Source organism: Saccopteryx leptura, chromosome 2 (genome assembly GCF_036850995.1).
Source record: "Saccopteryx leptura isolate mSacLep1 chromosome 2, mSacLep1_pri_phased_curated, whole genome shotgun sequence".
Lineage (NCBI taxonomy): Eukaryota > Metazoa > Chordata > Mammalia > Chiroptera > Emballonuridae > Saccopteryx > Saccopteryx leptura.
The window spans coordinates 164,503,504-164,528,537 of NC_089504.1; the positions used below are offsets into that span (position 1 = coordinate 164,503,504).

At 44.5% G+C, this 25,034-nt stretch overlaps 1 protein-coding gene across 2 annotated transcripts in view; it reads left to right on the forward strand.

The window, feature by feature from the left end:
• Positions 1 to 6,226: 6,226 nt before the first annotated feature.
• CRYL1 (crystallin lambda 1) overlaps positions 6,227 to 25,034 on the forward strand; it is a 140,632-nt gene continuing 121,824 nt past the window's right edge. For both annotated transcript variants that reach the window (XM_066369222.1, XM_066369224.1), the window contains exons 1-2: positions 6,227 to 6,349; positions 12,654 to 12,761. In XM_066369222.1, coding sequence (XP_066225319.1) covers positions 6,231 to 6,349; positions 12,654 to 12,761 — 227 coding nt within the window. In that variant the 5' untranslated portion in view covers positions 6,227 to 6,230. The remainder of the gene's footprint in view (positions 6,350 to 12,653; positions 12,762 to 25,034) is intronic.

Below are 25,034 nucleotides of genomic sequence, written 5' to 3' on the forward strand. Positions count from 1 at the left end.
GATCCAGTTCATAGCACCTGGCTTCTGTTAGGTCTGAGAATTTCTGTAGTATGTTGATCTTCCAGTATAAGATCATGTTACACAATTTTATAGTTAGTATCTATTAATACAGATTCATCCATGTAGACCATATGGATTCCCACCCCAGCACGGCAAAGCTTGGTTTATCTAATAAGCAATGTATTAGGCACTGTGAAAATCTTTCACCAATTCTGCCCAGATAAATAGCCTGTAATGCAATGATTACCTGTTAAATACTTAAAATTATCAAGAGCTTTCTCTTTTTTTACCCTAAAAGTTAAAAGATAATGAGCCTGCTAATGCAGAGTGAAACATATTTTTCCTTGTCTTTCAAATAACTGAGACTGGTTCTTTCCTGGGGTTGATGACACGACTGTTGAAACTTATAATCCTTTTTATACTTATTAGGAGAATAATCACCACACAGTGTCATGCAAATATGACAACTGAAGATCTGGACCCACTTTCCTTGTTAACCGTTCGTGTGACATGGCAGCAACCCCTGCTCCCACCTGAGTATTTTATCACAGGCTCTCTTTGTGTTGAGATGTTCAAGAAAAAGAATGATTAGACCTAATTTTTCACATTCTGCATCAAATGTACTGGATTCTCCCTTTAGAACCATCTGAGTGAGATTCAGATTCCTGAATGTGAAAAACACTGTTTTTCTGACAGGCACAAATCAAGTCCAGAAAAGTCAGTCTTCTTCATGGCCTTTGGGGAAAATCCTTAGATCCTAAATTGTAGATAGACAGGATATTCACAGTTTAACCAAAGTCTCACATTTTTTGTGGTCAGGCTGGCAAGATTCATTACTTGCAAGTTACAAATTAACCTTAGCCTGCCAGTAATCCCAATCTGTTCTAAAATAGCTGGACCTTGGACTGCAAATTGCTCTAATGAAAGGGCTCTATCTCCATTTATCTCACAACAACCACAGTCATTAACAAGTTGAAAGTAATATGTAATATGAAAGGAGGCATGAGGCATTTCAAGTTGTGCCCAGACTATTTGTGGCCCCCTTCTTTATTTCATGTGGTAGCATGTAAAATAAATGAAATCCAGTTTAAGGAATTCTAATTTATAACTAGGGAGAACTCACTAAAGTCTAACCATTAATTTTACAGTATATTGTTTGCCAAAGAGGAATTGGTCAAGATACATAGTGACTAAGCATTATCATGACTTTTTTTTAGGTGACAGGAGGGGAGATTCCCGCATGTGCCCCGACTGGGATCCACCTGGCAACCCCGTCTGGGGCTGATGCTCAAATCAACCGAGCTATTCTCAGCGCCCGGATCCATGCTTGAACCAATTGAGCCACTGGATGCAGGAGGGGAAGAGGGAGAGAATAGGGAGAAAAGCAGATGGTCACTTCTCCTGTGTGCCCTGACCCGGAATCCAACCCAGGATGTCCATACAGTGGGCCAACACTCTATCTACTGAGCCACCGGTCAGGGCCTATCGTAACTTTTAAAGGATAAAAAAGGGAAGCTCTTGGCCTTAAAGTAACTCAACTGAAAGATACACATAAAAATAAAATCAGTGATACTGGCTACAAAAGCACCCAAGTATGCTAATCGTGCAGTCAGAACAAAGCATTCAGTTGTTTTTCCTTCTTCTTTCTCTTATGAATCTCGTAGTTTGGTCCTGGGTCATTCTTGTCACTTTAAATCTTGTTCTAAAATGTCACAATCATGCTCCTAACCTTGTTACTACTAAACAGTCTTAATGTATACAACAAAGACGAGCCTAATAATTGGTAAATGTCAATTACCCACGTTTATCATTACTCAATTTTTTTTTCTTTTTTATTTATTTATTTAAAATTTTTTTCATATAAGCAAGAGGAGGGGAGATAGAGAGACAGACTCCTGCTTGTGCCCCAACCAGAATCCACCTGGCAACCCCTGTCTGGGGCCAATGCTCTGCCCATTTAGGGCCGTGCTCACACCTGAGGCGGAGGCAGATGGTCACTTCTCTTGTGTGCTCTCACGGGAAACTGAACCCAGGACATCTATACACTGGGCCAATGCTCTATCCACTGCCTCAGCATAATTTTTAATAGAGAAATATTGAAGACATGATGAATATCTATTAATAGAAACAGTTTTGAGGATTATAGTACAGAGGACTTCTGCATGTGGCCAAGATGTTCTTCAAAAGACACTGTTAAGAAAAATAAAAATACCAAGCACACAATGGGAGAAGCTATTGGCAAAACACAAACGTAGTTAAAAGCTTGTGTTCAGGACATATAGAGTAATCTTGCAACTTGATAGAAAAACAACTGATTTAAGAAGTGAGCAAAAGATTGAAGGAACAGTTCACCAAAGATATATTAATGGTCAATAAGCAATGAAAACATGTTAAACATAATTAGTCATCAGAAAATGTGAATTAAGGCCCTGGCCAGTTGGCTCAGTGGTAGAGCATCAGTCCAGCATGTGGATGTCCTGGGTTTGATTCCCGGTCAGGGCACACAGGAGAAGTGACCATCTGCTTCTCTACCCCTCCCCTCCTCTCCTTCCCCTTCCACAGCCATGGCTCCATTGGTTCGAGTGTTGGCCGCAGGAGCTGAGGATAGCTCAATGGTCTGAGCATCAGCCTCAGGTGATAAAAATAGCTCTGTTGGTTTGAGCATCCACTCTGGACAGAGGTTGCTGCGTTGATCCCAGTTGGGGCACATGTGGGAGTCTGTCTCACTATCTCTCTTCCTCTCAGTTAAAAACAAAACAAAAACTATGCTGAAATAAACAACTTAGTCTATCTTGTGAATACTTCTGTAGGACTGGAATTACAAAGCCAAAGGATACATATATTTAAAAATCTGATGTTTCTGTTACTGTGGGGGGAGAGGGGTGTCTGAGATTTTTCACCTTAATGCAAACTAACAGATGAATATGTCACAATTTTGGGGAAGTTGATAGAAGACATGAGACTCCTGGGTTAGAGATAACCTTGTTACTCACAGCAATAGCAATAGCCACAGTGTTGGCATATATTTACATGCCAGTATTCAGAACCCTTCATTCCACGGAGTTACAGGAAGGGCCAGATGGCCCTGGCATTTCCAAAGGGCCAAGGACTGGCATTTTTTAAAGTAAAGAGTCAACACTAGTGAGCAGGAAACAAGCCAGCTGTCTTCCAACCCAGGAGTGAGCAGTTATAGGGTAATTGCTCTGCAGGTGCCTTAACTTCTTTAGTTGCCTGCGTAAATAGCTACAGAAACTGCTCCGTATCTGTGTAGAGGGATAAACCTTGGCATCTGGTACACTCAGCAGGAACATGCAGGGATGCTCAAGGCTCATGGTAACAGCTCTCCCAATAATACATGGTATTAGTTCTCTCCAGAAAGCCTGTGGCAGTTTAAGCCTGCCTTCTATTATGTAGGAAAGAGTCTTGTTTGCCAATATGGGAAAATCATCAGTTTTTGTTATTGTTGCCAATTTGTTGGGTGAAGAATGACTTATGTTTGCTGTGCACTTTTCAAACGTTTATTGATAACTTGTGAGATGGTTCCTCAAAGCTTAGTCTTCCCGGCCCTGGCCGGTTGGCTCAGTGGTAGAGCGTCAGCCTGGCATGCGGGAGTCCCAAGTTCGATTCTCGGCCAGGGCACACAGGAGAGGCACCATCTGCTTCTCCACCCCTCCCCCTCTCCTTCCTCTCTGTCTCTCTCTTCCCCTCCTGTAGCCAGGGCTCCATTGGAGCAAAGATGGCCCAGGCGCTGGGGATGGCTCCGTGGCCTCTGCCTCAGGCGCTAGACTGGCTCTGGTTGCAGCAGAGCGATGCCCCAGATGGGCAGAGCATCGCCCCCTGGTGGGCGTGCCGGGTGGATCCCAGTTGGGCGCATGCAGGAGTCTGTCTGACCGCCTCTCCGTTTCCACCTTCAGAAAAATACAAAAAAAAAAAAAAAGCTTAGTCTTTCCTCTGACATTCCTCTCTCCATGTTCCTGATTGGGGGGAACAAAGAAAAACTCCATTTGTCATGTCATGAGTCCACTGGTTTTGGACATGTTTTCCACTTGTGTACTAATCATCCTGAACAGGATGACGGTGGCACTTCCCCGCACTGTGTGTGCTGTGTGGACACAAACTGCTGTCATGTGATGTGTGATGTCCTTTCTTCTTGGTCTGTTTGCTCCTGGGCTCCAAGAAGGGCCAGACATCAGGCAGGGTGACATGTCCTTTGAAGGAGGAAGTACAGTTCAGAGAGCTCCCAGCGCTCACATCCCCTTAGCTCACTGTAATGCAGGTGGCCAAGGCCAGGCAGGTTCACATGGGATTAGGGCAGAAGGTAGAGGAACTACAAAGTGGAAAACATTGGGCCATTCTCTTTCAATAGACTCAATGGCAGATGAATAAGTGGCAGGGGGGAAACTGCTTCTCATTGGCAGCAGGGGAACGCACAGCAAAACGTCCCCTTGCATTGAGGGGCAAGCACCTTTGCCTGACATAGACTATATACAAACGTGTCTCTGCCTCGTGCTCATGCACTATCATGCAAAATGCAAGGGAGCAAGCCTAACACAGCTGTTTTCCCTACACTCATTGTAGTGGAATCAAACCAGTCTCCAGTTTCACAGATTCACGCATCTTTCTTTCTGTTGTCCCAACATTCCGTGTGTGGGCTGCGACAGGGACCTGTGTAAATGCATTGTCCATATAAACTCAGCAGTAACCGCCTTTAGTTTAAATTCTTAGCTCGGGTGTTCTGAGGAGCTATCGATATCTTTAAATAGAAAATCTTAGTGAGAGTTTTCATGGGGTCTGTTAATCCAAATTCGGAGGGACCCGAATTATGGAAGACAGGAGCAAGGTCCGTCGGTTACACATTAAAGTTTTATTGTCTAGCTTGGCCAAGCGGTGGGAACTCCAACAGAAATCTGACGGAGAGCGCGCTGGCCCTTTGTTCTACTTAGTTTTTATAGTTTTGTAAGTGGGAAGTACAGAAGCAAAAATTGCAATTAGGAGCCCCTTACCGCTATTGGTTATAGTCATATGTCCTTTAACATGATAGGACCACGTTCAATTTGCAGACCATACATCATTTTGGAGAAAACAAAATTTACAAGTCAACACAATGGTAGAAAGATATCTCTTTACATATTAAAAGGCCTTCCTATATTTTCTAGTGTTCATCCGCCATCTCTCTGTCCAGAGTCAGAGGTATTAACCACATGCATTTACATAAGAGAGGTAGTTTCGGTGGGGACAAATGCCCGCAAATGGCTCATAGTTATAAGAAAAGGTTTATTTTGGCTTTTCCCTTCCTGCACCTGGCTAGCCATTCACTCCTTTCCCCACAGGTGTGGTGGAATGTCAGGGAATCTATGCTTTCCTTCCCTTTTCATTTACAATACAATGGCAAGAGCCATCCTGGTTATGCTAATCATACAGTACAGAGACTATTCTCACAATTTCTCTGCACATCTTAACCCAAATTAATAAAATGTTCTCCAAGCCTCTTAAAATATTAATATTAATTCTGTAGCCTTTGGTACTTTATAACACCTGTGGGTGAAATGGCTCAGTGGCTCCTCAGGGTCCATTCTGGGGTTGAGCCTTATGCCAGCCTGGAGGTGTCCCCGCAATGCATACTCACTGTAGGGTGCAGGTAGAAAACTAAACAATAGGCCCTGGCCAGTTTGCTCAGCGGTAGAGCGTGGGCCTGGCTTGCGGGGGACCCGGGTTCGATTCCCGGCCAGGGCACATAGGAGAAGCGCCCATTTGCTTCTCCACCCCCTCCCCTCCTTCCTCTCTGTCTCTCTCTTCCCCTCCCGCCATTGGCGCAAAGATGGCCCGGGCGCTGGGGATGGCTCCTTGGCCTCTGCCCCAGGCGCTAGAGTGGCTCTGGATCGCCCCCTGGTGGGCAGAGCGTCGCCCCTGGTGGGCATGCCGGGCGGATCCCGGTCGGGCGCATGCGGGAGTCTGACTGTCTCTCCCCGTTTCCAGCTTCAGAAATAATTTAAATAAATAAATAAATAAATAAATAAACAATGGGTTCCCGAACACAGAGGGTCTGGTCAGTGCACTTTTTCTAATCTAAAGGGTTTCACGAGGTTAGCTCCGCCCACAGCCCAGCGCACCGGGTGGGCTCCCGGGAGGTGGAGGCTCGGTCCGTGGCCGCGCCCGCCTTCTGCCCTGCCCAAGCCAATCAAGAGCCAACCTGGGCGCTCGAATCCGAGTGCAGCCAATGGGTGCGGGTCATGGCCCGCCCCGCGCAGCGCCGCGACCGGACGCAAGCCAGGACTAGGGTCGTGGTTCCGCCCATTCACTCGGCCAGCATGGCGACCCCGGCGGCCGGCCTGGTGCTCGTCGTTGGCAGGTAAGCGTCGTCCGCGGCGTCCACACGGGGGGTGCGGTGGAGGACACCGGCGGTGGAGGACTCGCTGGGGGATGCCGCCTGCCAGCGAGCCCAGGTGGAAGTGTCAGTCGTTCCGCGTGGACAACATGAAGTCTGTCTGCGGAGCTGTGTAGTTACCCGTACCCGTTGATGAAAGGGAAGACCGAGGTTAAACAATTTAGGTGCCCAAGTTCACAGCCAGTAAGGGACCGAGTTGGGACGAGCCCAGCAGGGAGGGTCCGATGCCTGCAGGGCGTGGGAGCGCGTCCTGGCCCCCACGGTGTCGCTGAGGGGGAACAGGTGTTTGGCGAGCATTACCTGACATCCCCAATTCTTGGGGGAATGTGCACTTTCCAGAGGGTAACGCTGGAGCCCAGTTTGCTAAGTTGTGTCCGTCTCACAGACTAAATTCCATCTGAATTGTTTTGATTGGTGCTTTCATTTCTTTTTTTACATTTCCTGCTATTTTTGTAACAAAAAAATGGGGGGGGGGGATTTATGTGTACCTTACCATGGGTAAGCCTTAAGCACTCTATCCACATGTTGATAGCTGCTATTGATAGTTAGAAACACCTTTTGGGGGGCGGCTTTGTGTCTTTTTTATGCCACTAAGGTGTTAGCCTAGCTGGCACACTCCCCCCCCCCCTTTTTTCCACCGGTTTTACGGTCCATTGAAGGGAGGAGTCAGGATGTCTTTAGTCAGCTTTCTTTTGCCACAGAGCAGTGACATTAACTTGTCCTTTCCAGGCATGTGAGTGTGTGTGGCTACCTAGTAAAGCAATATAAAATATGTATATGCATGTGTGAAAATGCACTTTGTGCCAGGTATGGTGACTCTGCTTGCCTTGCATTTTTCCAGAGCTGGACTGTTTGTTGTATGTCTCCCAATGTATGGCCCACCTTGGAGTGGTGCTCTGTCTGCACCTAGTCTTGGGTAGCAGCTGGGATTGGCAAGTCAGTTTATTTCTGATCCCTTGAGGGGGGGCGACAAGGAATTAGGTGGGGGTGGCAAAATGTAATGACCAAAGACTTAGCACAGGAAAGAGGGTTTTGTCAACCCCATGCCCTCAGCACCACAGCAGGCACCCAGTTCCACTCTGGGATAGTGCTGCTTTCCTGCCCTTCATCCTTTTTTCGCTTCACTCCCCTCTCTTCCCCTTTCTTTTTCTCTCCTGGGCCCATAGGTGACTCCAAAACACATCCAGTTAGATTCCCTAAAACTTGTTTGAATTTCATTCTTGGAATCCAACAGACCGAAAAATACATATTTCAGTATCAGGAACCTATTGGGTTGTTTTTCCATTAATACCAGACTCCCTCTTAAAACTAATTGCTAGAAATATAGTCTCAATTTAATTCTTTTCCACTGATTTTCATAAAGACCACTTTCCTCAGGGCCACCTAGCTTTTCTGTGAACCCCAAGGCGAGTGCCTTCAGAATGGTGCCCTTGAGAAACCAAGAGTGTGCTTTTGAAGAATTAAGAGAGGAGTCTCGGGCTGTGGGAACATAGAGGGAAACTTTGGTAATGACAACTTTAAAAAAAAATGGGAATAGACATGGGTATCCTGAAGACAAATTTGCATTTGGGTGGAGTCTTCAGGCCTTCATTTCTACTGGCCTTCCACACCTACAGAGGAACTTATTCCTGTATATAACACTGTTTCAGGATAACTGTGAAGTTTCTTAAATGGAAACCTTATGTACATTGGAATCAGGAGAGTCTGTAGGGGAGCTCTCATGACCCATCTTTCAAGGCCAAAGACCACAAACTGGAACAGGCTACTTTCCATCTCCAACGGGAAGTTACTGGACTCGGCTACTCCAACAGTAAAGAGGAGGATCTTTTCCTACCCGGCAACCACTCAACCAATGACAGACTGTTACAGCTCAGCTGTTGAAAAGCCACAATACTTCAACTTCTAGTTTCCACCAGTACTCTGTTTGCAACAGTCCCTCGGAACTTGCCCTTTCCTCTATAAGACAGTGTTCCTCTCCTCTGTCCTGTGGACTTGCACATGCCTCACTATCAGACTACATGTCCAGAATTGCAGTTGTTGGTTGTTCATAAACCCATTTTTGCTGGAGAAATATCTGGCTGTTTGTTTGCAGGGGTCCCCAAACTACGGCCCCCTGAGGCCATTTATCCAGCCCCCTCCGCACTTCCACTTCCGGAAGGGGCACCTCTTTGATTGCATCTGCATTCTGTGCTCCTGGAGCACTGTATGTGGCAGCGCTGCAAAGTGCGGCGTCGCTCACATACACTACTACTTGCTCACGTACACTACTACTTCCGGTGACGCAGGACGTACGCTTCACGGCTCCAGAAGCGCGTCATATCACTTGTTACGGCTAGCAGTGACAAATATGGAACCGGACATTGACCATCTCATTAGCCAAAAGCAGGCCCATAGTTCCCATTGAAATACTGGTCAGTTTGTTGATTTAAATTTACTTGTTCTTTATTTTAAATATTGTATTTGTTCCCATTTTGTTTTTTTACTTTAAAATAAGATATGTGCAGTGTGCATAGGGATTTGTTCATAGTTTTTTTTATAGTCCGGCCCTCTAACGGTCTGAGGGACAGTGAACTGGCCCCCTGTGTAAAAAGTTTGAGGACCCCTGGTTTAAGGTCAGCAACTGATGTGGCATTGTGTTCACCCACATTTTAGGCCTTGAGCTTAGTTTAAAATTGGAATCTGTTTTGAGGGAGAAGGCCAACCTTGTCATATTCCTGGTCCTCCTTTTCATGGGGTACGCTCCTTGGCGGAGCTCAGGGGCCATCTTCTCCAGAAAAGGTTCTGTTTCTGGGACTTTTCCCCTTAGAGTAGAAACTGTATCCTCACTGGTTGTGTATCCATTGTACCTGGTCCTAGCAGGCAGATGTTTGAGTGTTTAGAATGGAGATTGTATTTAAAAAAAACAACAATGATATGCAGTATGAAGGGCTTGCTAAGATGTTGTTTTATATCAAGTGGTGCACCCTCAAACTAGCCTCCATTTTTTTCTATTCAAAAGTTTTACTTTAAGGTGACTATGTACATTTTTTTGTAAGAAACTTTCTGAGGTGTAATTTTTTTTTCAAAATGCTGCTCTAGATATTTTCTTGCTAATTTTTGCATTAAAATGCACAGATATATACTGTGTAAATATATGTATATATGTGTGTATATATATATAGATAGATAGATAGATATAGATAGACACACACACACACACACAGACAGAGCAAACTGTAGGGTGTTCCAGTTACTTGAGTCAGCTGTAACACTAAATGTGTTCTTCCTGGGAAATAAACTGTTTTAAAATTTACTTAATTTTAATTCATTTAAAGTTCTACATGTGGTTCAAGTCTACCATATTGGACAATGCAGGTCTAGAGCACAGAGCGTTTTATAAAAAAATTTATAGGTGCATGATACATACAATTTAATTGTAAAAGATTTCAGGCCCTGGCCAGTTGGCTCAGTGGTAGAGCGTCGGCCTGGCGTGCAGAAGTCCCAGGTTCAATTCCCGGCCAGGGCACACAGGAGAAGCGCCCATTTGCTTCTCCACCCCTCCCCCTCTCCTTCCTCTCTGTCTCTCTCTTCCCCTCCCGCAGCCGAGGCTCCATTGGAGCAAAGATGGCCTGGGCGCTGGGGATGGCTCCTTGGCCTCTGCCTCAGGCGCTAGAGTGGCTCTGGTCGCAACAGAGCGACCCCCCGGAGGGGCAGAGCATCGCCCCTGGTGGGCGTGCCAGGTGGATCCCAGTTGGGCGCATGCGGGAGTCTGTCTAACTGTCTCTCCCCGTTCCCAGCTTCAGAAAAATACAAAAAAAAAAAAAAAAAAGAAGAAGAAAAAAAAAATTCAGTATTGCAGAAGAATATGGACTAAAATCTACTGTAGGATCCCGCTCCCTTCTCCAGAAGTTGAGTAGAAGTCATTTCAGTTGTTTTCAATCTATTTTTTCACTAAATAGCTTCACGTAAGATGTCTTATAAGAAGGCAGTAGCCCCTCTCAGTGATCCCTTGTGTTTATGAAAGGCTTAGCTCAAGTGCAGGGGTCCCCAAACTAGGGCCCGCAGGCCACATGCGGCCCCCTGAGGCCATTTATCCGGCCCCCGCTGCACTTCCGGAAGGGGCACCTCTTTCATTGGTGGTCAGTGAAAGGAGCACATTGACCATCTCATTAGCCAAAAGCAGGCCCATAGTTCCCATTGAAATACTGGTCAGTTTCTTGATTTAAATTTACTTTTTATTTTAAATATTGTATTTGTTCCCGTTTTGTTTTTTTACTTTAAAATAAGATATGTGCAGTGTGCATAGGGATTTGTTCATAGTTTTTTTTGTAGTCCGGCCCTCCAACGGTCTGAGGGACAGTGAACTGGCCCCCTGTGTAAAAAGTTTGGGAACCCCTGCTCAAGTGAGCAACGTGTGAGAGTTTAGAAGCACAGATAGCACTGCTGTGGCATTAGCAGGATTTTTTCAATAGGAGATATGTTAAGCTATTTCTTCATTCACTTGGGCTCCAAAAGCGGTGTGGATTGTAACTGTCTCTGGTGTGAGGCCCTTCCTGTGCTTGGTACCTGAATTACAGATTAGCTGGAAAAGGAGGAAATGGGGGGAGAGGTGTAGGGAGAATGCCTCTTGGAACCCACCCTGTGACTGCTATCTAGCCTCCCTTCCCCCAAGTGGCTCATGTAGTTACTGGAGTGAAATAACAGCAGAACTGAAACAAACTTGCCCTAATATTCAGCTACCAGCAAGCTAGTAAGTTAGCTGATTACTGCTTCTTTTTATAATTGATTTTTTCTTTTAAAGAAAGAAAGAAAGGAAGTGAGAGAGAAAGGAAGCAAGAGGGAGAGAAACGTCAATTTTCTTGTTTCACTTATTTAGGCATTCATGGGTTGATTCTCGTATGTTCTCTGACTGGATTTGAACCTACAGCCTTAGGGTATTGGGATAAAGCTCTAACCAACTGAGCTCCCTGGCCAGTCCTGGTTACTGTTTCGTGAATGCTGGCAGAGGACGTGAAAGCAGGGCCAGAGTTGAAGGACTTGATTAATTACAGCAGAGTAGTCGGCATGAACATTATACTTGCACTGGTCCCCTTTCTCCCTGAGTCCCATGAGGATGAAGTGGGGGGCCAGGTGAGTACCTGCAGATGCAGTGAGTATGTTTCAGGATAGGGACATTGAACTTGTGGAAGCCACTGTTTTTATAGTAAGAGGTAGAGCAAGCTTGCTCTTTGTCCTCAAAGGATATATTTCCTTTTCTCTCAACATTGGTCTGCAAATATAACCCTGAGAAATGGTCCGTCCAGATCCTGGCAGTTTACTTGTTGAAGAACGTGGGTTATTTCTTGTAAAATTTTCCACATTCTGTAATTTGTTGGATGTAATCTGTAATATCATTAAACACCTTCCTCTGTCTCTATTTCCAATAAGTTTGAAACAGTGGACAGAATGTAGTGGTAAGGGCTCAAGAGTCGGACTGCTGGAGTTCACCTCAGCTCTGGTGCTTCTAGCCTGTATTGTCTTAACCTGCCTGAGCCTCAGTTTTCTTTTGTATGAAATGGAAATAACAGTAACACTGACCTTGTAGGATGATTGTAAAGATTAAGCAAGATGAGGCACATAACATCTTTAACGTTGCCTGGCACCTAATACGTGTTCCAGTGCTGGTGGTGAGAGCCCTTGCTTATTTGAAGAGACAGGGGAGATACCACCTGTTCTTCAGGATAAGTGTCTTGCCTAAGGGAGTGGTCAGATGGAGGTTACTGTGGGGTCTGTCCTGTCCACGACACCGGCCACCTCCTTACTGTCACTTGTTTCAGTGCATGAGTGCACAGGAGCTGCCTGTCAGGTGCTGCTCCATGCTCAGTATTAATGTTGGACTGGAGTCAAGGATTCAGGAGCTCTTATGTGGAAACAGATACTATTTAAATTCAATATAGCTATCAAGATGTGTAATTTTAAGATAGTAAAGATTTTATTTTATTTTTTATTTTTTATTTATTCACTTTAGAGAGGAGAGGGAGAGACAGAGAGAAAGAAGGGGGGAGGAGCTGGAAGCATCAACTCCCATATGTGCCTTGACCAGGCAAGCCTAGGGTTTCGAACCGGCGACCTCAGCATTTCCAGGTCGACGCTTTATCCACTGCACCACCACAGGTCAGGCCGATAGTAAAGATTTTAAAGCTAGGGTAGGATGCTGTATACTTTTAAAAAACTTATTCTGAGTTAGGAGTGAACAACTGTTCAATTACTGAGTTAACTGGCAGCCTCCCTTGGTGTTCTCTCCCTTTAGTGGCCTCATTGGGCAGAACTGGGCTATGCTGTTTGCCAGTGGAGGCTTCAGGGTGAAACTGTACGATATTGAGCAACAGCAGATAACAGACGCCCTGGACAACATCAGGTAAGTCAGCTGGCAGCTCTGGGGGAGCACGGATTCTTTTGCTCTCAGTGGGTCTGGGTCTTAATACGCTGTCAAGGCCATCAACACCTGTCACTTTGCCCTTCACTTCACCGCTACTGCAGTGCCATTGAGCTGGCCAAGGCTACAGCAGCTGAGACATGGATGAAGAAAGGGCTCCGATTGTGAGAAAGGCACCCTTTGGGTTGTAAAGATGTGTTCACAGGAGTGGGGGACTGAACGTGGATCTTGAGCTTCTAGCCTGAATTAGTTTGTAAGCAGCTATGTCCCACCAGGCTGCGGGCCTGGGTGTCCCGCCTTCTCTCTGGAAGGGAGAGCTGGCTCTCAGCATGTGGGAACGACAGCTTCATGGGCATGACATCTTAGGAACAGAGGTCCTGAGGTTTATTTTGATCTATTGCTTTAACGACAGTTGGACCCAGGTTCACTGTGAGAACTGTCATAGTTAAAGGTATGGGAGTAGATAAGTTTACCAGATGGTGAGGGGTACATTTTAGGGGTATAGCAGGGGGACAGAAGAACAGGAGACAGGTTAAAGGACAAGAGTGGGGAGGTCAGACATAGAAGAGCCAAGCTAATGCCGTGTGCTAGAAGGTAAGGTGCTGGATCCCACCCACCTGAGAGTGTCTGGATACTGTCTCAGATCTCGTTTTATGCAAGTGGTTATCATCCTTCTTTGAGGGCTCTCCGTGAATGTGTAACTTGAATTTGCATTTTTGTGTCACAGAAATACGCTTTATCATTTAATTTCTTTTATTTTTATTTTTATTTTTTATTTTTCTGAAGCTAGAAACGGGGAGAGACAGACAGACTCCTGCATGCCCCCGACTGAGATCCACCCGGCACGCCCACCAGGGGGCGACGCTCTGCCCACCAGGGGGCAATGCTCTGCCCCTCCGGGGCGTTGCTCTGCTGCGACCAGAGCCACTCTAGCACCTGGGGCAGAGGCCAAGGAGCCATCCCCAGCACCCGGGCCATCTTTGCTCCAATGGAGCCTAGGCTGCGGGAGGGGAAGAGAGAGACAGAGAGGAAGGAGAGGGGGAGGGGTGGAGAAGCAGATGGGTGCTTCTCCTGTGTGCCCTGGCCGGGAATCGAACCCGGGACTTTTGCACGCCAGGCCAACGCTCTACCACTGAGCCAACCGGCCAGGGCCATTTAATTTTTGAAAAGAATAAAATACAGGGTATGTTGTCAGGCTATAGATCAAGAAATTTTATACCTGAGTCTAGTTCTGTTGTGTAGCAGATTAAGAACCTGGAACCCAGAGAAATCAAGTTGTGTCTTACATATAGTGTCATGTAGCCAATGTCAAGATAAAATATATATTAACCTATGAAACAAAACAAACACAAACCAAAAAATAAAATGACTGCTATAAAGCTAACCTCCTCACAATGCTTTATTCGTGCTTTATGGAAGGAAGAGGAATTGACATATAAATACCTACTACATTCCAGGCATTTGCTAGAGGAATAAGACAGATAAAGCGGTTTCCACCATGGAGCTTATAGTCTAATAATCTACCATTAATATGGTAGATTCTCAAAGTGAACCCTCTGAGGTAGATTTTAATTGCCATTATTTTATGAAAAAGTTGAGTCTATGAATGGTCAGTAAGTAACCTGCTCACAGACCCGGTAAGACACAAGATTCTAGCCCTGGTCTGTATACATGTTAAGGATGGGCCTGAGCTTGTCAACATCCATCTGTACTATTTGCTTTCTAGAGATCCTGCAAATACTACTTTTAATATACCTGATATACCATATTTCCCCATATATAAGATGCTCCCATGTATAAGACGTACCTTAATATTGAGGCCTGAAATTTGAAAAAAAAATGTATTACATAAAGTTATTGAACTCAAGTTTTATTCATCATAAAATGCATACAACTCCTCATCCGTGTGAAAAAGCAGGAAATGCAAGTAAAAAACCCCCTATAACCACTATAAGATGCACCCAGTTTTTAGACCCCAAATTTTTTGAAAAATGGTGCGTCCTATACATGGAGACATACGGTATGCAACCAGATAGACCACTTATGCAAGTTTATGAAGAATATAATACAAGGGATATTCATAAACATACTATCTAACTTGGGATCTAGAACTTTATGAATACCCTGTGTGTAACTGTTGTTTTTGACCGTTTGCCTTCCCACCAGAAACAACAAATATCTTTTATTTTGTATTTACCATTACTTTGCCTAAAACGTAGTATTATCATATATATATATCTCTCTGAAAAGCCAGTAGCCACGGCCACCATCACAGCTGCCTGGCTCATGCAGGTTCGCGTTTGATTCGAACAGACAGTAATGAAACAATGGAGCCAAGAACTGGTGGGCCATTAGTTTTAATCCTAGCTTGCACCCAGTGGGCAAGTAAAAACATACACTGGGCTCCAAAACCCACTCATTCAGTGCTCACAAAGCTACTGACTTATCTGAGTTTCCTAGAATCAAAGGTTTCTAGCTCACCAGACTTATTTACCTCTGTTCCCCATCTCCTTCCTTTTCCTTGCTCAACTGGCTTCTCACTCAGCACTCCACCATCTTGGCTGCTTCTCCTCTCCTCCACATGGCCTTTCTCTGTTCTCCTCCCTAATGCTAATCTCAGGAACCGAGCAAGCAAGCTCCCGGTCTGCCCCACTTTATAGTGTAGAAATCAAAACCTTTAATCCAGTGTACAAACGAGGAAGTCTGATACAAAGTCACTTATCTGAGGCATAATGGGATTCCTCAGGAGAGTGCACCATCTCACATCATGCAATCAGTTAAGGGTGTGGGAAAAGCTTAGTTTTAAAACTAAGCCTTAGGCTTTAACCACCCTGCCTGCTTACAGCCTGTCCCCCATGCCCAATGCAAACTATAAGTGAGCAAACATATATCATATTTAAAAACTTCTTTGACCAACAATCCCCAAGCAATATATGGTTTAGTTTTGCTCATTTTTGTGCTATATAAAAATATTTTTGAAGCCCTTGCCAGGTAGCTCAGTAGGTTAGAGTATCCTCCTGATACACTAAAGTTGTGGGTTCAGTCCTCAGGGCACATGCAAGAATCAACCAATGAGTACATAAATGAATGGAACAACAAATCAATGTTTCTCTCTCTTTCCTCCACTCTTTCTCCTCCTCCCCCTTTGTAAAGCCAGTAGGCACGGCCACCATCGCAGCTGCCTGGCCCATGCAGGTTCGCATTTGTTTCGGACAGATGGTAATGAAACAACAGAGCCAAGAACTGGTGGGCCATTAGCTTTAATCCTAGCTTGCACCCGGCAGGCAAGAAATACACACAGTGGGAAAACACTTCCCTTTCCATTCAGGGCTCCCAAAGCCACTGACTTACTGAGTTTCCTAGAATCAAAGGTTTGTACCTCACCAGCCTTATTCACCTCTGTTCCCCATCTCCTTCTCTCTGCACAAACTGACTTCTCCTTCAGCACTCTGCCACCTTGGCAGCTTCTCCTCTCCTCCATGTGGCCTTTCTTTGCTCTCCTTTCTCTGCTCTCTCCTCTAATGCTAATCTCAGGAACCAAGAGAGAGCAAGCTCCCAGTCTGCCCCATTTTATAGTGTAGAAATGAAAACCTTTAATCAAATATACAAACAAGAAAGTCTCTGATACAAAGTCACTTAGGGTGGGAATGGCTTAGTCTTAAAACTAAGCCTTAGGGTATAACGACCCTGCCTTCTTACAGCCTGTCCCCCACACCCAATGCAAACTATAAGTGAGCAAACTTATATATCATATTTTCAAACTTATTTGACCAACACCCTTTTTCTCTCTAAAATCAATAAAAAAAAGTTAAAAAAATATTTCTGAGGCCCTGGCCGGTTGGCTCAGTGGTAGAGCGTCGGCCTGGCGTGCAGAAGTCCGGGATTCGATTTCCGGCCAGGGCACACAGGAGAAGCGGCCATCTGCTTCTCCACCCCTCCCCCTCTCCTTCCTCTCTGTCTCTCTCTTCCCCTCCCGCAGCCGAGGCTCCATTGGAGCAAAGATGGCCCAGGCGCTGGGGATGGCTTCTTGGCCTCTGCTCCAGGCGCTAGAGTGGCTCTGGTCGCAACAGAGCGCCCTGCCCCCCCGAAGGGCAGAGCATTGCCCCCTGGTGGGCAGAGCTTTGCCCCTGGTAGGCGTGCCGGGTGGATCCCGGTCGGGCGCATGAGGGAGTCTGTCTGACTGTCTCTCCCCGTTTCCAGCTTCAGAAAAATACAAAAAAAAAAAAAAAAAATTCTGAGATTATCCATGTTATTGCTTATAGCTGTAGTACATCTGTTTTCCTTGCCTTATAATATTCCACGGTGTGACTCTGCTATAATTTATTTCTCTTTTATCCTTTTGATGAACATTAGAGCTGTTTTCAGTTTGTGGCTTATGTCCCCAGTGTATGCGCACGCGAGTGTCTGCAGGGTACATCCTGAAGAGTGAGATTGCTGGCCCTGTTTTTTCTTCTAGGATTATTATGACTATATGTATATTGAACCAATCATTCATATTTTAACCTCTCTTTCTCTCTCTCTCTTCATCTTATCCTGGCTTTATTTTTTTTCTTCTTATTAAACTTATTGGGGTGAGACTGGTTAACAAAATTATAGTTTTCAGATGCACAATCCCACAACACCTGTCTACAGTATTTTACCCTCTCTTATATATATTTTTTCTCCCTATCTCTTTGGGATACATTCTGGATACACTTTTTAGATCTTTCTCTCAGTTCACTAATTCTGTTTTTAGCTGTGTCTAATCTTCTGTTTAAACCATCCACTGAGTTTATTTTAGTAATTAAATTTTCATTTTAAAAGTTCTCTTTGCTTCTTTTCCAAATATACCTGTTCATTTTTAATAGTTTCTTATTGTTTGCTCATTCTTTGTGGTTTCACTTTTCAAATCTTTGAGCATCTAAATATACATTGTTTTATCAATACCTGAGGTTGTCTTAGGTCAGGACCCTCAGAATCAGGTCCTGAGGTGAGGGTTCCTGGGCTAGTGGTTGATTAAGGAAGTACTCCCAGGAGGAGCCAGTGTGGGAAGGAGAGGACAGGATAAGAAACACAAAGAAGCCAGCTGAGGGCATCAGTTCAGAAGTCCCAGGCTCATCAAAATTCCAGGGGAGTTCTGGAGCATGAAGTATTCTGCAAAGTCTGTCACCTCTGAAGGCAGGAGAGTTTTGCTCTCATAATCCTCTATCAGTCATTGCCTGGGGGCCCTCTTCCCTTGGTTGGTGAGAACTCCCAGCTACTTCCTGATCTCTAGTCTGGGTGTGGTCTACTCCAAGAGAGAGGACAGGTGTGAGCCTTTAGCAACAAAGAATTCAAAAACTGGGTGGTTGGCACCCACTACTAGTTTAAGGGATTTAGAGTTCTGGGTGGAACATCAGTGGCCCCCTATAGAAATCATTGGGGGAGGGGAGTTTAAATAAAACAGTTATTTTCCTGATTGGTTTATTCCTGATTTCATTCATTAAAAAACCACTGACTGAGCACCTCCTCTATGCTTATCTTGGCCCTGGGTGTTCAGTAACAAACATAGATCATAGTGGACTATGAACTCTGGTCTTGAGGACTCATATCCTACAGGGAGAGGGAGGAGTGAGAAGTGGATCCAAATAGAATTACTCAATTGTATTGTGTGTCACATGTGTCACATCAGGGGTTGGTATACACCACCAGCTGGCCATACAGCCTTTTTGGTGTATCCCATGAGCTAAGATTGGTTTTGTATTTTTAAGGTTTTTATAAAATAAAAAAGAGTATGTCACAAAGACCTTAAATTGCCCACAAAGCCTAAAATATCAATATGTGGCCCTTTACAGAGAAAGTTTTTTTTGTTTTTTTGTTTTTTATTGTGACACAGAGAGAGGGACAGATAGGGACAGATAGACAGGAAGGGAGAGATGAGAAGCATCAATTCTTCGTTGCGGCTCCTTAGTTGTTCATTGACTGCTTTCTCATATGTGCCTTCACCTGGGGGCTACAGCAGAGTGAGTGATCCTATGCTTAAGCCAGCGACCCCGCACTCAAGCTGGTGGGCCTGCACTCAAGCTGGATGAGCCCGTGCTCAAGCCGGTGACCTCAGGGTTTCGAACCTGGGTCCTTGGCATTACAGCTTGTTGTTCTATCCCCTGTGCCATCGCCTGGTCGGGCAACAGAGAAAGTTTTTGATTCCCATGTTAAATAGTTGAGATTCTGACATGTTGGTTTTTACCTCTTCACCATCAGCTTTTCTCTGACACCAGCTGGGTGTCCTACAGTCAGTCTACATGGAGATAACATCAGATTTCACAGGTCCCACAAGACCATCCTGCACTTCAGATGCCAGGTTGTCACCTGGTCTTCTGACCAACTGGCCATACATCAGAGGTTCTCACCACCACTACTTAGGTTCAGTTAATTTGATAGAGCAGTTTACAGAACTTGGGAAACCAGCATACTTACTATATTAACCTGTTTATTATAAAAAGATGTAACTGAGGAACAGCAAGATGGAGAGATGCATAGAGCAAGGTTTGTGGGAAGGGGTGTTGAGTTTCCATGTTCTCTGGGAGTGTTGTTCTTCCCAAATCTCTCTGTGTTCACCAACCAGGAAGCTCTTTGAGCTTGTCTTTTTTTTTTTTTTTTGTATTTTTCTGAAGTTGTAAACGGGGAGGCAGTCAGACTCCCGCATGCACCCGACCAGGATCCACCTGGCATGCCCACCAGGGGGCGATGCTCTGCCCATCTGGGGTGTTGCTCTGCCGTGACCAGAGCCATTCTAGTGCCTGAGGCAGAGGCCTCAGAGCCATCCTCAGCGCCTGGGCCAACCCTGCTCCAATAGAGCCTTGGCTGCGGGAGGGGAAGAGAGAGACAAAGAGGAAGGAGAGGGGGAGGGGTGGAGAAGCAGATGGGCGCTTCTCCTGTGTGCCCTGGCCGGGAATCGAACCTGGGACTCCTGCACGCCAGGCCAACGCTCTACCACTGAGCCAACTGGCCAGGGCCTCTTTTTGTTTTTTTATGGAGGCTGTATTTCATAGGCATGGTTGATTAAATCATTGACCATTGGCGATGGAACTCAGTTTCCAGCTTCTCTCCCTTTCCTTTTCTTTTTTTTTTTTTTTTTTTCAAATAAATTTTTATTAATGGTAATGGGATGACATTAATAAATCAGGGTACATATATTCAAAGAAAACATGTCTAGGTTATTTTGTCATTAAATTATGTTGCATACCCCTCGCCCAAAGTCAGATTGTCCTTCGCCACCCTCTATCTAGTTCTCTGTGCCCCTCCCCCTCCCCCTAACTCTCCCCCTGTCCTCCCTCCCCCCACCCCTGGTAACCACCACACTCTTGTCCATGTCTCTTAGTCTCATTTTTATGTTCCACCAATGTATGGAATCATGTAGTTCTTGTTTTTTTCTGATTTACTTATTTCACTCCTTATAATGTTATCAAGATCCCACCATTTTGCTGTAAATGATCTGATGTCATCATTTCTTATGGCTGAGTAGTATTCCATAGTGTATATGTGCCACATCTTCTTTATCCAGTCTTCTATTGAAGGGCTTTTTGGTTGTTTCCATGTCTTGGCCACTGTGAACAGTGCTGCAATGAACATGGGGCTACATGTGTCTTCACGTATCAATGTTTCTGAGGTTTTGTCTCCCTTTCCTTTTCCAGGCTGATAGCACATTTCCTTTTTTTTTTTTTTTTTTTTTTGTATTTTTCTGAAGTTGGAAATGGGGAGGCAGTCAGACAGACTCCCGCATGCGCCCAACCGGGATCCACCCAGCATGCCCACCAGGGGGCGATGCTCTGCCTTGGCTGTGGGAGGGGAAGAGAGAGACAGAGAGGAAGGAGGGGGGGAGGGGTGGAGAAGCAGATGGGCGCTTCACCTGTGTGCCCTGGCTGGGAATTGAACCCGGATCCTGCACGCCAGGCCGACACTCTACAACTGAGCCAACCGGCCAGGGCCTCATTTCTTATAGGTGACTAATATTCCACTGTCTGGATATACCAGTTTTTTTTACCAACTCATCTACTAAAAGGCATCTTGATTGCTTCCAAGTTTGGCAGTTATAAATAAAGCTTCCATAAACATATGGTGCAGGTTTTGATGTGGACAGAAATTTTATATCTTTTGGGTGAATACTTAGGAGCATGACTGCTGGACTACATGGTAATAGTATGTTTAATTTTGTAAGAAACCATCAAACTGTACTATTTTGCATTCCCACCAGCAATGGATGAGTGTCTGTTGTTCCACATCCTCCCCAGCATGTGGTGGTATCAGTGTTCTGAATTTTGGTTGTTGTGATAAGTGTGTAGTAATATCTCATTGTAATTTGAATTTTCCGAATGACCTATAATGTGGAACCTTTTCACATGCTTATTTGCCATTTATGTATATATATATATCTTCTTTGAGTTCTTTTTCTACTTTTCTTTTTTTGGATAAAGGGCAAGGCGAGCCTTGACATTTATCCTTAGTTGCTGTAATTGTGAATCCCTGATACATAAAAATGGTTGTTGTACAGGATTCTATGATTTTGTAAACAGAAGCCCTTCAGAGGTTCTGGTTCATCATAGTTTTGGAAGTGCAAATGTTTAAAAGTCTCTTTTTCTTTTTAATTGTTAAGTGAGAGAGGTAGGGAGGCAGAGACAGACTCTCTCATGCACCCCGCTGGGATCCATCTCCATCTGGCAAGCTCCCTACCAGGCAATGCTCTGCCTGTCTGGGGCCACTGCTCCGTTTCTCAGAACCCAGCCATTTTCAGCACTTGAGGCGAGGCCATGTGGCTATCCTCAGCGCCCAGGGCCAACTTTGCCCGAACCATTCGAGCCATGGTTGTGGGGGTAGTGATGGAGAAGCAGATGGTCCTTCTCCTTTGTACCCTGACCGGGAATTGAACCTGGGATTTCCGCACGGGCTGACGTTCTACTGCTGAGCTAACTGGCCAGGGCCAAAAGTCTTAAAATAAAATTTGAACCCCAATAAAAACAGCTCAGAAGTCTTATGTTCTAGTACAGGGGTAGTTAACCTTTTTATACCTACTACCCACTTTTGTATCTCTGTTAGTAGTAAAATTTTCTTTTTCTTTTTTTTTTTAAATAGAGATTTTTTATTTATTTATTCATTTTAGAGAGGAGAGGGAAAGACAGAGAGAGAGAGAGAGAGAGAGAGAGAGAGAGGAGAGACAGAGAGAGAAGGGGGAGGAGCTAGAAGCATCAACTCCCATATGCGCCTTGACCAGGCAAGCCCAAGGTTTCGAACCGGAGACCTCAGCATTTCCAGGTCGACGCTTTATCCACTGCGCCACCACAGGTCAGGCAGTAGTAAAATTTTCTAACCGCCCACCGGTTCCACAGTAATGGTGATTTATAAACTAGGGAAGTAACTTTACTTTATAAAATTTATAAAGCAGAGTTACAGCAAGTTAAAGCATATAATACTAATTACTTACCAAGTACTTTATGTCGGATTTTCGCTAAGTTTGGCAGAATAAATCTTTATAAAACAACTTACTGTTGGAATCCATGGGAGTCCGAAAGACCAGAGTCACAGGCTTTATTGAAAGGAAGAAAGGAACCCTGCCGGGCACTTTTCCCGGGGATGAAGAGCACCAGTTATAGACTAGGGGCGAGTTATGTAGTGTTTGGGAGAGCCTGAGGGGATACTGAGGCAAAAGTCCTGATATGTCCGGAATGCTTCTCCTTGGGGGGCTTCGAGCATGTGAGTGTTGAATCAATAGTCCTGGTATGTCCGGAGCCCCTCCTTGGGGCGGCTTCTCAGCTTTTTTGGAATTCCTCTGTCTCAGGGTCATTAGTCCAGTAAGGGTGAGGTCTGACAGATAAGTGGAACATCAAGAGGGCAGTTTGGAATTCACATATCTATCACTTACTATAGTTAAATCTATCTTTTTATTTATACTTTGGTTGCTCCGCTACCGCCCACCATGAAAGCTGGAACGCCCACTAGTGGGCGGTAGGGACCAGGTTGACCATCACTGTTCTAGTGTAATGCAGAAGAAAGTACCGTTGACCCTTGAACAACATGGGTTTAAACTGTATGGGTCCACTGATATATAGGTTTTTTCAGTAAATACATGCATTGATTTCAGTCTGTGGTTGGGAGTCTGAGGATGTTCAGGACTGACTGCATGCACTGATCTGTGCTATGTTATTCAGGGGGCTTGGACATGTGCAGATTTTGTTCTCTGTGGGGGTCCTGGAATTAAAAGTTAAATGTAAATTTTCGATGGGGGTTGTGTGTCCTGGCCCTAACCTCAGCATTGTTTGAAGGACAATGATGCATACCTCTTGAGAGAACATTGATCATAAAAAAAGAACTAAGAGGTTCAGTCAGAGTATTTTTAAAAGGTATTGAGGCATGAAACATGGTAACACAAATAACAATATTTGATTTCATTTAGGTGATGTAGGGAGCAATAGGAAGTAATTTATTGATAATGAAAAAACCATTAAGAAGAATACAGTTGTGAAACCAGAAGGCGGCGTTTGTGCTGTCTGTCATAAGAGCAAATACACAGAGATAGTGATTGAATCTTTATGGGAGCTTTATTCAGAGGACCAGCGATCAGAGAAGACAGTGAGTTTGTACCCTAAAAACTGTCTTAACATCTCATCTCAAGCCGGACTTTCTATAAGGAGAAGTAAGGGGTGGGTAAGGGATTTGAAACTTTTGAAACTGGGAAAAAGGTTTTTTGTTCCTAGGCCTTTTTTTTTTTTTTTTTTTTTTTTTTTTACAGGGACAGAGAGAGAGTCAGAGAGAGGGATAGATAGGGACAGACAGGAACGGAGAGAGATGAGAAGCATCAATCATCAGTTTTTCCTTGTGACACCTTAGTTGTTCATTGATTGCTTTCTCATATGTGCCTTGACCGAGGGCCTTCAGCAGACCGAGTAACTCCTTGCTGGAGCCAGCGACCTTGGGTCCAAGCTGGTGAGCTTTTTTTTTGCTCAAGCCAGATGAGCCCGCGCTCAAGCTGGCGGCCTTGGGGTCTCGAACCTGGGTCCTTCCGCATCCCAGTCCGACGCTCTATCCACTGCGCCACCGCCTGGTCAGGCTGTTCCTAGGCCTTCTGAAGTCAGGGCCTGTTCCAGGCATTTCTGACAACACTTTGATCAGTGTGGTCCTCCTGAAAACAAATGGTTAACTGCTTGCTGACTGCAGTCCTCTGAACTAATGCTTAACTGCCTGGAACAAAAACTATTTACATGCATTACTCCCTAAGCCCATCCATTAAAACTAAAACTTCAAGTGTTAAACACTAAGTTTGTTAACTACAACAAAAGCCAAAAATTTTAACTAAAGAGTTTCCTTATCAGTTGTAGAGAACTTAAAGGAATTTATAGCATTTCTAAATAAGTAAAATTTTTATACATCTGTTTGTTTAAAATTTTCTTTTATTCCCACATTAAGTGGTTTGTATAAGGGAGACACAGCAAATCCAATTTTGAAAATAATAGTTGATAGTAATACTGGCCCTCATATACTTAGGCAGTGATACTACTGACTTTACTGCAGGCCTGGACTTTTAATTGGTTTTCTGGTGCTACTGTTTATGGTGGTGGGTTTGGAGCTGAGAGATATTAGCTTAATAACTGGCCTGCTGTTGGAGGAGAGAGCTGCCTGGGGAAGAGGAGACCCCTACCTCTAATTAAGCCATGCTTTAGGCTAGCCCAGCCTGGGCTACAAAGCAGGGGTTGGCAGACTTTTCCTAAAAGGCCAGACAGTAAATATTTTTAGCCTTTTAGGTCATATAGTCTCTGTACTAACACCTTGTAGAGGGAAAGCAATTGTAGGCAATATGTAGACAAGTAGACATGGCTGTATTCCAGTAGAATATAATGGATTAACTTTGAACTTTGGAGTTCATGTAATTTTCACATGTCACAAAGTAGTATTCTTTTGATTTTTTTTAAAAAAACCATTTCAACATATATAGACTCTCTTTATGTCATAGGACATATAATAGGGGTGGCAGCTGGTTTGGCCAGTGGGCTTTATAGAGCTTGCCAACCTTTACTCCATACTTTTCAACTCTATTAGCATTTCATCTTTTATATCATAAAGCCAGTTTTATCTCAGTCATAAGCAAGAGAAAACGAACATACCCAAATGAAAAGTTCTTTTTGGTTCTATATCTTGGGGTATTTGTGTTTTAGAACTTCCTTTTAAGTGTATCATTAAAGGTTATTTTATTTATACTTATTTATTTACTTATATTTGGCCACTTTTAAAGTCTTTTTAGGCATCAGG